Genomic DNA, 15,563 nt, shown 5'->3' with positions numbered 1-15,563 from the left:
AGAAGGAAGTCGAGAAAGGGAAGAGGCAGAACATCAAGGCTAGTGACAAGGTTCTTGGGGGGATACTAGAGTCAAGGGTCTTTGTCATGGTCTTGGTATTCATCAATTGAAGATCTATAAGAATAATTTTGATCGGGTTTTCCTCTCAAGAAGTGAGAGGTTTTGACCCTAGCTAACAAGCCTATATACTGTGTCTCTTGTCTTCTATTGTGCATTTGGTAATTGTCTTGATGAAAATAACACAATAATAATCTAACAAAGAGAAGATCATAATCTAAGAGGTATAAGTATATCACAAGCAATTATCAAGTAAGAGAAATCTCTTAACTTCTTATGCCCTAGATTTCTCAACATTTAGGACATTACAAAATGCCTCCATATATGAGCCAAGAAAGGGAAGCATACCATATGGGACCATGATCCGTTAAGTGATAAACCAAGCCACATTAGCTAGGGCACTCTTACACCAAGGCTCCAATCATGCTAGATCATCTTAAATCATTCCAAATGAATGTGAAATCAAGTGAAAGCAAAGGGAAAAGTGCCAAGTGCTCTAGACCATCATGAAGCCAACACAATGTCAAAATAGTGTAAAGGTGCTAGGGTGCTCCTCATGCATCAACATGTATTAACAATGGCTTTATCCTCATGATAAAAAGGGAGTTTCATAACCAAGCATACTAGCATGAAGAGAAAGCAATCGTCAAGGAAACCAAAGCATCATCAAAATATACATGACTAAGTGAAGTCATAACCGTTAGGCCATCCAAAGCTCCATCAAACAGAAAAACTCTGATTTGCGTAGATTTGTTTTTTGATGGACACAGCCAACTATATATGTTATAGTGCATAAGCCTATATTTGGTAGTTGATTTGTATGCATAGTCGCAAAAGGAAGTCATCATACTTGGTCATGATATCAGAAGTGCTGTCATTTTAATCTTTAATAGTAGCATACTTAAGACATGAGCAGACAGAAGCCACCGAAAGGCATCTACAAGAAGCAGAAATTATGAAAGCCAACCTCCGTGTCTGATACAGGATAATCTATGTTTTTGTGATCTTTACAGTAACAGTGTCTATGCTATTATTCTGTAATTTTGGAATCTCATGTTATACATACAAAGACCAATTCTGACTATCACAAGGGAAATACTTCAACTCCCATCTTTTTGTGCTATACCCTGTATTTTAATATACACAGTTTGGTGTTTACGAAAATATCTTTCACAAAGAAGACAACCGCTTTCAATTCTAAGCCATACTTTTTTTTACTAACAAGTGCATCATTTACCTTCATAATAATGATGAATAATATATTTCTGTAATACCTAACCAAGTCATAGAGTAATTCAAGATGATTCTATAAATGTGTAAGAAAAATGGAGCAGGTTTTGAGAATTGAGCATTACTGCAACTACCTATTATGCTATGAAGGAAACTTCTATGTAACAAAGAGAGGATTAATCTACTGTGTGTAGTTCAATATGATCATTATGTCATGCAATAATCTGCAATGTTTTCCCTTTTACCATTCTATGCAAGTACCAATTCAGCAATAAATGATTGTCCTATGCAATATACTCATTTCAGTTTCACAAACTACTTACAAATCAAATCTTATATGCAACAATCAGAACATCCTTACCTCTGCAAATGCTCAACAGAAGGAGGAGAGAACAAAAATTTTCGATGCGAAAAGCGCGATCTTACTCTTTTCTCCAATAGTTGGTCAGCATCCTACACATATTCAAAACTCTCTTGGACCAGTTTTGTTTGTTCATGTTTTTCTAATTCAAAATACATAACCTACCATTGATATCTTTTGTCTAAGAAATAACTTAATTTTCTTAGAACACCTAAACTTAGTAAATATTAAAAGCGTGACTCTCAAGAAAAGATGCATAGAAAACAATGAAATTAACTGTTAAAGTCAATAACATTGCAACATAATATCTTCATCTTTGATCATACTCATCATGTTTTCATGAATTTGTGTCTTACTACAATATTATATTTAAAAATATATATAGAGCCAAACTGAAGTTCAACAGATATCAAGTGCAAATAATTAGGAAAAGAAAAACTAAGATTAATTTCCACTTACCAACATGGCACCCCCCCCCACACCCTCGAACCCACTCACAAAGCACACTCCTTGGGAGCGAATTCGAGAGTGTGCTCCCTAAAAAAAACTTCGCTCCCTAGCAATTTTTTGCAAAAACATTCCAAACGCAATTTGTTTCAAAGGAACAAGAATTTTTGAGTGGGGCAGCCTATGGCCCTAGTATTGATATGTGATTCATGGTAATGTTTAATTCTAAGTACAAGTGACATTCTCCTTTATCTTTCATTTTCATCCTTTTACTTAAATTTTTAACATTACCGTGAAATGACTCAAGATGTTTGAGAGTGGTTCCGACCTCATTGGATTTCATATAGAGAAAATAGAATTTTAGATCTCACTCAAAATCTAGCAGACTTATCACTTTTTCAGAATTTCAGGATTGGGGGGATTGCAATGTTTCCATTGGATTTTGTCATGTACTAGGGTATGGAACTCACATTTAATCAAGAGCATCAATCCCTCTATGTACCTTGATGTTAGTGACATTGGTTGTCGAACTCCTCTATCATGACCCTACTAAAAATGTACCCATCGCTCAAACAAAATCTTGACTTTACATGCTATCATTTTTCTATCTTATGTTAATGCTTAGAGGGTGACATTAATGACAAAGATCCCAAGATAGTCAATGATTTTGATGATATGTAGGTATTTGTTGTAGCATGATTTGTTTGGATGCCAAAGGCCATCTAGAGCTTGTTTGTTGATGTATTTTCTGCTCAGAGATGGATTGCACTCTATGCTATTTTGGTTATGTGCACCCTTACATGCTATATAAATCAAAACTTGTAACTTGTGGACTTGTGGTTGATGAAAATTGTAAGTACTAGATGATTGATGTTATATGGTTTAATCCATGTTTTTATGCTTTTTATAACTAATTTATCATTCTACATGCTTTTGTTGCCATATATGCATCAAAATATATAAAAATATATATTATATAAAAATTTGCTCCCGATTCGCTCCCAAACTGGGAGCTTTTGAAAATGTCGCTTCCCGCTCCCAAGTAACCTTGATTACTACAGTGGAATTCAAAAATTGCTACAATCTCAACTTCAATTGTAAATGCCAAATTATTACAAGGACAGTTAACATCACACCATTCCGAACTGCCACAGAATTCTTATAACTCAATTGTAAATTGCCATTTTGATTATAGCAATCTATCCCTTGAGACATATTAAAAGAGTTTACATTTTAAAGTTTAAATGACCAAGAATTTGTATACATAGTAAGTCTTCACTTTTTTGTTATGAATTGTACTCTAAATTTATTGATATGTTTTAATGCAAGCTTGGAAACAAATAAGAGCATTGTTACGTGTGGAATGATACCCACACAAAAAGTATGTCCAGGGTATGAAATATATCACCGCAGAATTGTATTACTTCGCCACTTTGAGTGGGGAACCTCCCAATACAAGAATATAATACTCAACATACCTCTAATTGTTAAATTTTGTAAGTATGATCGGTCTTCATAATTATTATTTACCCCTTTATGTATTTTATAAAGCATGTTCCTCGTGCTATTTTGTCAAAAGAAAAATTCTAAGGCATGTTCTTCATGTCCTTGCCAAAAGCAGAAAAATTTGAATTTTTAAGAATTGAATTTTTGGCTCCAAATGAGCCAAGTCATTCCTCCTCCTAGTCAAGTCAGCCCAGCCTCAAACAGCACCCGTTCGACCTCCAAAAGAAGATAATAGATATATATAAGTGTGACTCGAAACCCTCTCCATGGCAATTTGGATTATCTCTCAAGCAAGCAAATTCGGATTATTTGAGGAAGAAAACTAGTCGAATCTCAGGCAGAATAGTGAACGAATCTTTGTGTTGAAGGACCAAATCTCTGTGGTAGTAGTCTGCATTGGAAAGACCGAATTTCTGAGGAAGCAATCTCTGTGGAAAGGCCAAATTTCTGAGGAAGAAATCTCTGTGAAAGGCAGCAGGACTGAGTCTATCTAGGGCAATGTATGAGGCGTATGAGGCCGAAATTATGCCCTAGCAGAGTAGAGCAGACTGAAGTTATTGGGCATCCAGTTGACATGACTAGGAGGCTGATGGACCAAATTTGACCATGCTTATTCTGTTGGTCAGTTTGACCTTGTAAATGACTAGGATGTCTAGGTGTGTCTCCTGTTGAAGTGAACAATTTCACTAAGGGAAAAGTTGGGCTTTTCCCCCATGTGGGGTTTCCCAAAATAAATATTTGTGTTCTTGCGTGGCTGTCTCTTTATGATCCTACTGCCATTTTGTTTTACTGTTGAGTTCCTATGTCTAATTGATTTATGATAAAAATAAATGCAAGAAAAGTTTAACTTAAAGATAATCATAAGTAATAATCAGTTGGAGGATACTTGTAAAAATCAACATGGTGTCAGAGGTATGGTGAAAGAGCAGTCTTGAAGAAGAAGGTTGTTTTTGTTTTCAAGCCATTCTCTAGGGCTTGTTCTGTCACTAGCCCTAGAAGCCCTAGTTCAAGAATACATTCCAAAAGAAGGCCGGGATCTGCCATGTTTGTTGAAGAAAATCTACACCAAGTCAACGATGAAAATGTCAACTACTCTTAAGGGCCGAGTTTAGAAAGAGATGACATCAAAATAGTAAATACTATTCAATCCATGCTCTAACAAATGTCTGTTCGGGCCATTCTGTTTAAGGTATGTCGTTGTGCTAAGTACAGGAAGAGGACCTCAGTAGGCCGAACACCTCAGACCTTGAAAAGACCAAATCTAACTACAGAAAGAAACCTCAGTCCAAAATCAGAAGGCCAAAAAAGTCCAAGAGACTGTTACAGAGGACCAATTGCCTCAGAAAGTGAACGAAGCAACATTGTCAATTCAGCTTGTTTAAGATCAATAATTACTGGAAGAAAAGATCAAGATCCATGCTTGCATCTGTGATCAAAGTCTCCAATATATGTTGACGGTAGAAAGACCTCAGCATTTTTCAATAGACCGAGATGCCTCGGTTTGAAGATCGAAAGGCCTCAGACCTAAAGAAGACTGTAAAATCTAATGCAAATGATCAGTCTTGCCCGAGGATCAGTCTTAAAGGAAACAAGCAACATCAAACATAATTGTGAATCAACCTAAATTCATCCGCAACCCAAGACCGTTGATAAAGTAAAACATTTGGTTTTTTCTCTGAAGTTTTGATGCCTATAACATCAAATAACCCATGACAAACTCACTGGTTTGAACTTCATTGTTGGTTGATTTTTGACCCAATAGTTTACAACAATAACAATCTTGCTCAAATTCTGTAGTAGAACAAGCTTTCAGCATGGATTGAATAGATTCGGGAGAGACTCATCACTTATATGATGATTGATCATTGATGTGATGCTATACGTGTGGTTGATTCCAAGCTCACATCTTATAAGAAGGGTTGTCGAATTCTCTTAGGAACAGGGAATTTACTGATGACACTCTTAATCTATCTCTTGGATGAAGGTAGACTTTTGTCAAGATGGTTGATAGTTTTGGAATTACACTCATACTCACAGCTCAAAGATAACCCTTTATTGGTTGGCGATGTCCTTCCCCTGACAATGATATTCTTGGATCAATGATATAAGACATATGCAAATTCCATGTCCAGGTCATGTTGAAAAGAGTTTTGCAGGATGTTCTGAATGTGGCAAGAGATGTTGACTGATAAGGATGACTTTAGGATGTTGGAGCTTGACATCATCATTACCTCTAATGACCCAAGACAGAAGTATGTATCTCAGATTGAGAATCACTGATTGGTAAGCAAATTCTAAACTTGTTAGTTTTAGTTAACAATGGTATGTTCTATGCTTAACACAATTACTTCAATGTTCCTTTAGCAGCCCAATGACAATCTCCAATTTAGTTTTCCAATAGCAATCACATTGACAGTAACTGTAGATGGAACATAAAATGAAATGCAAAAGACAAACCAAGACGAGGACACCAGATTTGCAGGATGCCAGAGAAAAACCCTTTGATCAATTCTTCTTATTACTATATCAAATGTTCAGCAGAGAGAGAGTACAAATATCAAATTAACTTGCCAAATCCAAGTCAAAACTTGCATTCAACTGCAGTCAAATTCAGCCCTAACCAGAAGGTCAAAGATGGTCAATGCATCAGCAAAACTTCTCCTTTGAAGTTCAGTCAAAGGCAGTCAAATTCGGCCTCCAGCGGCAGTCAAAGTCAGCTCAAAACAGTCAAAAAATCTGTGGTCAAGCTTTGTCCACCCAGAGTCAACCCTGTGGTCAATGCAGATCAAACAGCCCAGAAAATCTCGATTTCTGTGCCGGTCAATGCGGCCTGGTCAAACAGAGTCAAACCCTCCAAAATCACAGTCAAACTTGGTCAAACAGTCCCTAGTCAACACTGGTCAAACTTCAGTCAACTCCTGAAATTTTCAGATCTGAACTTCTGTGTGAAATTCGTCCACCTTGCCACACGTGTGAGAGAAAGAGAATGCCCAATAGTTGTACGAACCAATGAGAGAAGGAGAGAGAGGAATGTGTGAGTGATGATATGCCAAATGTGGTGTGAGGTCACTTGTATTTATACAAGTCGTTGAGGGTGAAGTGACATGTCTCTTAGGCTTCATGACCCTACATGATGATGTGGACGAACTGAACAATTTACACGTGTGGGCATAAATTCAAAGACACACTTCTGCTTATCCAAATTACATGATCTTTAGATCAATTTTGGTCCTCTCGAAAAGAGAAATTCAATGCAATCATCATCTCCATCAAATGAGCAAAGTGGAATTTGGACCTAGTTGCCATTTTTAACACTCCCCTACTCTAGGGAGAATTCCACCTACCAATCCATCCATCATCATGCTATCTTGTCGTCATGAACCATCTTTGTATCTCATCTCTACTCTACTCTTCTCTGCTGAACATTGATATGAATAATGAAGAAGAATCGATCGAGAGTGAGTCACAAAACCTTACCACTCTCCACTGACAAAAGTCAGTCCAGAGGTAGAACCTCAATCATACTTGATCCCAAATCAAGTTGTTAAACACCATGCATCCTAGACATAGGGAGTACGGCAGTACACAATGCATCCATCGGTAGTGCTAAGGTCCCTATCCACTTTTCCCCACTCATTGGCCAAATGAGAGGTACTTCCCATCAGTCACGTACCTTTCCATCAATGAATGCTACCTTGAAGCCTTTATCTTCCATCGCAGAAATAGACACCAGGTTCTTCTTCAAATCGGGCACATACAACACTTCTTGTAGATGAATGTTTTGATCTTGATTCAAGTGAAAAGTGACAGTACCTATCCCTTTCACGAGGTAGGTGCCATTGTCTCCAAGTATGATCTCCAAATTAGTCTTCCTTTCAACCAAATTTGAGAGGGCCTCCTTGTACTCAGTGAAGTGACTTGAGGCTCCACTATCAATCGACCAATGATCTAAGGTATCCGAAGGAGAGGTAGTAGATACAGCGGAAAAAAGATAAAATTCATTTTGTTTTTCTACAACATTACTTTCCTCATACCTGGAATTTCTTGTCCTTTTGGGAGGTCAACCATTTCTATATCGAGCAGCGGGAGCATTCCTCCTTCCATTATTTTTGAACCTATTGGTCCTTTGATTGTTATTGCCTTTGAAATTGTTGTTGTTGTTGTCGTCATCCCCGGGAGAATTCTTCTTGTGAGGATACTCTCTAGCATAGTGGTCGAACCTGTTACAATTGTAGAACCTTCCTTTTCTTCCTTCTTTGAAATCCTTCTTGAATCCCTGACCCTGTCTCCTCGGACCAGCATTGTTTTTCCTTTTAGCATGAGTGGAGGAAGCAGTAGGTTTATTTCCATTTGAAGGATTGTCTCTCTCCATCATCCTCGTCTCCTCTTGAGTGCATCTAGCCAATAATTCATTGAAACTAGGTATCCTATCATTGTTGGGAATGGTTGTGTTAAACACATCCCACGCTCTTGAAAGACCTCCAAGTGCAATGAGAGTGAGCTCCCTATCAGCAATAACTTCTCCAATAGATAGTAAGCCATTCTTGATTTGTGTTATTCTCATAAAGCAGGATTGGATAGATTCTCATTTATCCATCTTGATGTCCTTCAACTTGTTCTTAAGGAAGAGGATTTGATTTGCATTGTTCACTTTGAACATGCCAACCAGCTTATCATACATCTCCTTAGATGTTCCCAAATCAAAAATATAGGCAACCAAATGCTTTTGAATGGAGTCTATGATAACTCTCTTAGCTTTGACCTCATACTTAGCCTATGCATCAGTAGATGCATTTGAAGGAGGCTCCACCACTCTTCGCTGCACATAGTCCATGGCATCATGCTCTTCCAAAGTCAAGTCCAAAGGCATCTTCCATGCATGGTAGTCAGATTTGTCCTTGAGCTTATCCTCAAACTTGAAGTAAGATGTAGAAGCAATTGATACTTGTCCAATAGATCTCTCTTAGTAATTGCTTTTCTCTCTCTTGCTTGGGCTTTGTTTTCACTTGGGCTCTGATACCATGTTAATTTTAGTTAACAATGGTATGTTCTATGCTTAGCACAATTACTTCAATGTTCCTTTAGCAACCCAATGACAATTTCCAATTTAGTTTTCCAATAGCAATCACATTAACCATAAATCACATTGACAGTAACTATAGATAGAACATAAAATAAAATGCAGAAGACAAGCCAAGACAAGAGGACACCAAATTTGGCGGATGCCAGGGAAAAACCCCAATGTGGGGAAAACCCTTTGATCAATTCTTCTTATTATTATATCAAATGTTTAGCAAAGAGAGAGAGTACAAAAAGTCAAAATTGACTTGCCAAATCCAAGTCAAAACAGCCCTGTCAAATCTACAGTCAAATTCAGCCCTAACCAAAAAATCAAAGACAGTCAATACAGCAACAAAACTTCTCCTTTGAAGCTTGGTCAAAGGCAATCAAACTCCGCGTCCAACAGTGGTCAAAGTCAACCCAAAACAGTCACAAAACCTGCAGTCAAACTTGGCCAACCTAAAGTCAACCCTGTGATCAACGCAGGTCAATAGCCCAGAAAATATCGATTTTTGTGCCAGTCAATGCGGCCTAGTCAAACAAAGTCAAACCCTCCAAAATTACAGTCAAACTTGGTCAAACAGTCCCTAGTCAACACTGGTCAAACTTCAGTCAACTCCTAAAAATTTTGGCCCTGAATTTCTATCTAAAATTCATCCTCCTTGCCACAGGTATGAGAGAAAGAGAATACCCAATAGTTGTACGAATCAATGAGAGAAGGAGAGAGAAGAATGTGTGAGTGATGATGATGCCAAATGAGGTGAGAGGTCACTTGTATTTATACTAGTCGTTGAGGGTGAAGTGACATGTCTCTCAGCTTCATGAGCCTACATGATGATGTGGCCGACCTGAACAATTTACACATGTTTGGGTATAGATTCAAAAATACACTTCTTATCCAAATTAGATGATCTTTAGATTAATTTTGGTCCTCTCGAAAAGAGGAATTCAATGCAATCATCATCTCCATCAAATGAATTGTCCAAAGTGGAATTTGGCCCTAGTTGCCAATTTTAACATCGTACACTCCACAATTTTGTGATGTGTTCAGAGAACCTTGTATTTGAGCGTCGAATATGCCAGTCAAAATGAAATAAAGAGTGGGACTCTATGACTCAATTTTATGAAGGTGTTATCAAGTCTATACATCATGATATTTCCTTGACATATGAAATTGCAATCTCTAATGACTAAGTAAGAACTTCTTGTCTTAAAATGTAAGAGCTTTGGTGCCATTACTTGTAAGAAAGAGTTTCAGAAATATGGTTAGAGTGATCCTCTCCAAACCAAAGAAAGTTAAAAAGGGGCATTGGAATGTTTATATACAAACAACATTATCTAGCATTGTCCTACCACTCTATGGCAATCCAAGGACATAAATGATTGAAGACATGATTGAAGCATTTGAACAAACTATTGTTGCAAAGGTCTAAGCTCCTAAAATATTAATGCAATATGTGCTAAAACCTTGAATTTACTATTGATATGGTTACTTGGGTATTGAGATCTATTTTGATGAAAACTATTATTGCTGCTACTACAACGTTTGAAGAAGTCAAGCTACTTGGTTTGGTGGAACCAATTATGATCATTGATTAATTTCATCTCATGTAAAGGACATAAAGATTATAGGGTTTTGGATATTTGGATATCTAGGGTTTGTAAACCCAAGCAGGCAAAAATGGCTTGGATAACAAAGCCCTAGGATTTATGAACAAAACCCTAGTATTGGTCCTTTCTGCTAAAAGAAGAAACCCTAGCACATGCAAGGAAGGAATCACATCATATTGATGATGAGGTCGAGGTTGATTTTCAAGTTGAATAAAAAGAAAGGCTAAGATCAAGAAGGAGCTGACATTTCGCTATAATCTTCAAAACATAAGTATTTATATATCTCTTCCTTGATTATTACTATTATTGTTCTTTTTAATGGTTAATCTCTTGCCCTTGTATCTTTTCCTTGATTATAATTGTTCTTCCATTGTCTACCAATGAGGATTGCACGTACATAGTAAAGGTTGCCTAGTCTCTGGCAACAGATGGAAGTAGTGGAAGAACAAAGCAAAGTGTGTGACAAGAGAATTTTTCTATAACCAACAATTTGTGTGAGAGATATTGTACTAGATTGGATCCAAACTCAAAGGGAGCAAGCAGATCATCAAGTTTGAATTATATCTTGTTTGTGTCAAAGAGAAGCCAATGGTGACTTCGAAATGAATCTATAAGATCTAACGTGCAGCATAGACAATTACAAAGCAAGAGTTGAAAATAGAAGGTTCTCCTAGAAAGAGGGAGAGAATCATGACAAGACGTTTGCTCCAGTTGTCAGCTGAAATTCTGTTAAAATTATTTGGATTGCACCAGGTGGATACAGAGGTCGTTCAAAGAAGTAATTGAAGAAGTAGAAGTGTACATAAAGCTACCACAGGGTTTTGAGGTACATGAGAAGTCTCATGATTAAATAAGGCTTTGGGCTTGGTTAATCATAGTTGATTTGTCTCTAATGGAAGCAGAAAGACTCATGTGTCAAAGGGAGCAATTGTGACAGAGAGCCTTGCTTTAGCTTCAAAGGGAGTTGACCTCTGAGCTCAAGATGATGGTCTATCAAGCTAAGGGAACAGCCAGGATTATCACAACAGGATATGTTTTAGTGTGAGGGGGAGCACCGAGTCAGGATGACAGGAAAACGGTTGTGGTTATGGATCCAACGGATCAGTTTATGGTTGAGCCAAGGCATGTTTCTCAACAAGAGTTGGAGTACCAACATGGTACAATTGGTCATGGCACAGTCAGTTATGGTTTGAGATATGTCTCAAAGAATGAAGTACAGCTGCAAATTCAGATTGGGCAAAGAGTGTTGAAGAGAAAAAGAGTTCATAAGAATATTGCTTCAATTTAGGCTTTGTTATGACTTCTTGGATGTGCAGGAAGTACACATTTGTCGCACTTTGTATTGCAAAGGCCATGTATATTACAACGGGATTAATAAGTTGAGAAGCAATTCAGAGGCTACTTGCAGGACTATCTTGATGAAGTGCAGGTGACGACAATGATGACAAGTCGAAGCTCCAGTACCGAGACATGGTATAGAAGGAAGCAATATGGCTCCAGTATTTTTCTACAATCAAGCAAATTGTTGACAAGGCCTCTGTCCCAAGATGAAGTTTGTACACTTTGTGGACAAGCTTGAAGTGATTGAGCATGTCTCTCTCAACAAGAGGGAGTGATGAAATTACACAATCAAGGACAACTATTCTCCCTGTGTCAAATTAAATATGACCAAATTAGGGAAAATGGTGCAGAGTATTGATAGCATCATGGACAAACATTCTTCCTATGTCAAGTACATTGACCGGAATTAGGAAGAACGGTCCGGCAGAGGACAGTCATTCTTTTTGGGTCTAATATTGTTAAAATTGGAAACTAGGGCCAAACTCCATGTGGGTCTTCTTATTCATGGCAGCTGATATGTTTCTTGGATTCCCCTCATCGAGAGGTGTAGGATTGATCTAAAGATCATCTAATTCCGATAAGCATTCATGGAGATATGAATTTATTTGTGTTATGGGACAATTCGTCAAGGTCGGCCAACAACCAAATTGCCCCCATCTATCCTCAACGTTTTACTATAAAAGGAGGTGTTAGTGTCGGTCTTGAGCCCTCCATCAGTGATCAATAGCTCTTTGCATATGCATAGGTAGGTGTCTCATTAGTGTCAGTTTTGCATCCCGCTAGGCATGCCATAAAACTAAATGGAGCGCTGGTCTTTGTTCCCTTCTTGGCTTTGCTGGATCAGGTCATACCACAATGAAATTGAGTCATGTTTGTTTTTATTTTTGTCTTGAGGTCCCAGGTCTTAGGTCTAGGGTTTTGAGTCAAAATCACTGCCAGGTCATGAGTTCAAATTCAGTGAGTGCCCAACAAGCCAGAAGGAGGTATGTACATATGTTTCATTGTTATTTTCATCAGCTACAGGTCATTTAATGCCTTGGATTTAAAAACCCTGTTTTTAAGTTCAAGGCCATGAGAAATTTGTAAAAATAAAGAAATTTTCAGAAGTTTTCAAAAGTGCCGGCAACAACCCTGGTTCCTTCGCCACAGCCCATCAGATGGTCAACCTGCAAAAAGAACGAAGTCAAACGCCTCAAAGAGCTAATTTCAGGACAAAATGAACTCCAAAACAGTGTTAAAAGAGAATGCAAAATGAAAACATTATAAAGCGGGTTTCTAAAGTCAATTTTTTTTAAAAACGACCCTATAAAGGTAAATTCCCTCCTTGCAAAGTTTCATTGTGCATTTGAGAGTGAAAAATTACAAGCAAGAGGAAAAGAGGGCGAATTTGGGTGATTTCCAGCAAATTCCAGGCTTTGGAGGGTGCGCGACCACTCCACAGGGGTGCGCGACCACCTGGGTGGTGCGTGACCACTCCATCCAATTTTCGCAGTGTATTTTTGGTCGCGCGCGACCACTCCAAGGGTGCGCGACCACTCCAAGGAGGGGCGCGACCACTCGTTCCGCCTTCACAAAAACTCACCCAAACTTCAATTTTCTCTCAAATTCGCTCGTGGATTCTACAAGGTATGCCTCCTTTATCAAGTTTTGAATTGTGTCATGGATCCAAAGGAGGGTTATGGTCATAAATATCATGCAAGAAATTAATGAAAAATAGGTTAAGTGACTTGATGTCTTTGCAAGCTTATGTTAGGTTGTATTGTTTGTTTTTCAAGGTAATTTTTCCTTTATTCCCTTCCATTATTTTCCCATTATAAATTCACATGTGTTAGAGTGTCATTTTCATTAATCTCATTTGCAAAGAAGCGCTAAAACCCTACCCCAAATTCCATGAAACCCTAACCCCTCCTAAACCCTATTTCAAACCCTAGTTTTCTACCATGCATCATGCTCAAACCCTACACTATTACACACAGCAAATTATATATGTAAATTGCACAACAAAAGAATGAAAACAAATATAGTAAAAAGAAAAGAAAATGATGACAAGGCATGCTTATAATCACACAAAAATAGAGTAAAAAATATAACTTGCATAGCCTTATAAAAAACAAAAGAAAAATGTCATCTTGCTGTAAATATCAAAGGTTAGAAGCTGTATGAAAATCGTGACAAAGTTTATCAAATGTACCAGCTGCTAGCTATCAAAAAGGAGCAGTTTTGCTGTGCTAGGGTTTGTGCATTAACATGGTATCATCTCCCTTTCCCTAGACTCTGTTTTCCTACCTATTCCCCTCATGAAAAACCCAATTCAATTGCCTATCCCTTCTTCAAACTCCCTATGCAATTGAATCTCCTTCCCTATTGTCAAAACATGCAATGAAACCTTAATTCACTCATGACAAATGCAATTATGAAGTTGCCAGCACTATTGAAAGACTGCTGTTGTGAAAATTGGTTGGCAGACTTTGTTAATAGGTTTCATTACTCCCTAACCCTAATTCCCTATATTCCCTCATTCCCCTAATTCCCTTGATACAATCCCTCTCCCTTCCATTGCAAAATAATCACAACAACCCTTCTCTTCCCCTTGTAATCAAATACCCAAAACCCCTGTTTTCCATTAGCATCAAATGGCCATTTTTACATGTGAAAAAACAGAGTATGCTTATGAAAGGCATTAAAAGACAAAATAAGCAAAGGAGCAGCCTGTTACTTGTACATCATTGATGCCACCCTATTCCCCTGTGCCCATGCCATTATTTCCTCCATGATGGAGATTTTTATTGTCCTTTCCCTTGGTGCTCAAAATACAATTTTTCCCTAATAAAGTATTAATTTGCAAATGATGAGAGATAGAATGACATGTTTAACATTGTGTGATTGTTTCCTTCGAAATTCCCTGTTGTTTATATATATATTTTCCCTTTCCTTATGTAAATTCCCTCCCCTAACATTTCCCTCATGATTTTTCCCCTTGAAAACAGCATACTTCACAGCATTTTGCAGGCGGGGCAGCAGTCATCTTGACTTATTTATTCCACCTTGCTCAATAACACCATGTCAACCACTGAGACTAATGAGCAAGGTGATGACCGATCTTCATCCACTGAGATTGAGACACAGCGGAGGCCTCGCAAAGGAGGTAAGGGTGGTCATCACAAGAGGGAAGAGCCCACATCATTGGCAGAGTTGCAGGCTTGCCCATTGGCAGTGGCTTGTTTTCAGCACATGGCTTGCTATCAGTTTTGCGAGAGGCTGTCACAGATTCAGCATCATAGAGAGTTGGCCCGGCTATTTGTCCTACACCTTCATGACGGGCAGGTCACCCTTGCAGGGGTGAATTTTGTGCTTTCTCCAGAGGCCATCTCACAGGCTACCGGGATACCCAATGTGGGTGAGGTGTGGCCAAAGCGCAAGTGGCTGGATTTTGTTTACTTTGAGCCATATGTCAGGCCAACATACATACACAACTTGTCAGGGAACTTTCCTTTCAGATTCCTCCGAGAGGAGTATGCTCCTATCATGCGGCTTATCATGCACTATTTCACATGCGAGGGGAGATTCTCACGGGTATTTGCTTGTCACATCTGCATGCTGATGCACTTCACCAGGGTGAGGATGATGAACATCCCGGCTTATCTCTTTCATGACATTCAGAGGATGGTCTCTATGTTTCAGAGGCAGTCCCCAGCTCAGGAGCTTGTGTCATCATGGTCTCATCCAGCTGGTTGTTTCCCATCAGCTGAGTCAGCAGGGCATTTCTTGGGCAGATTTTATCTCCCGTGAGTTCTTCACACAGCCACAGCCAGAGGTCATTCATGAGGTGGGAGGTCCATCACACCAGCCCGAGATTATTGTTCCGAGACATGTGGCTTCTTCACCTCGGGTCACCTATCAGAGAGGTCCTAGGACCTTATTTGCAGCAGCTCGACGAGTATTTTCTCCA

General features: G+C 38.5%; 1 protein-coding gene across 3 annotated transcripts in view; it reads right to left on the bottom strand.

Moving 5' to 3' along the window:
• Positions 1-15,563, bottom strand: part of LOC149215203 (origin of replication complex subunit 4-like) — a 357,971-nt gene that overhangs the window by 233,640 nt on the left and 108,768 nt on the right. For all 3 annotated transcript variants that reach the window (XM_089392543.1, XM_089392542.1, XM_089392544.1), the window contains exon 10: positions 1,649-1,740. In XM_089392543.1, the coding sequence (XP_089248669.1) occupies positions 1,649-1,740 (92 nt within the window). The remainder of the gene's footprint in view (positions 1-1,648; positions 1,741-15,563) is intronic.

Source organism: Pinus tabuliformis, chromosome 1_1 (genome assembly GCF_031772625.1).
Source record: "Pinus tabuliformis cultivar Carrire ecotype Pingquan chromosome 1_1, CPIR1, whole genome shotgun sequence".
NCBI classification, from domain to species: Eukaryota; Viridiplantae; Streptophyta; class Pinopsida; order Pinales; family Pinaceae; genus Pinus; species Pinus tabuliformis.
The sequence above is the reverse complement of the archived record's forward strand: the minus strand, read 5'-3'. Positions and strand labels throughout refer to the sequence as shown.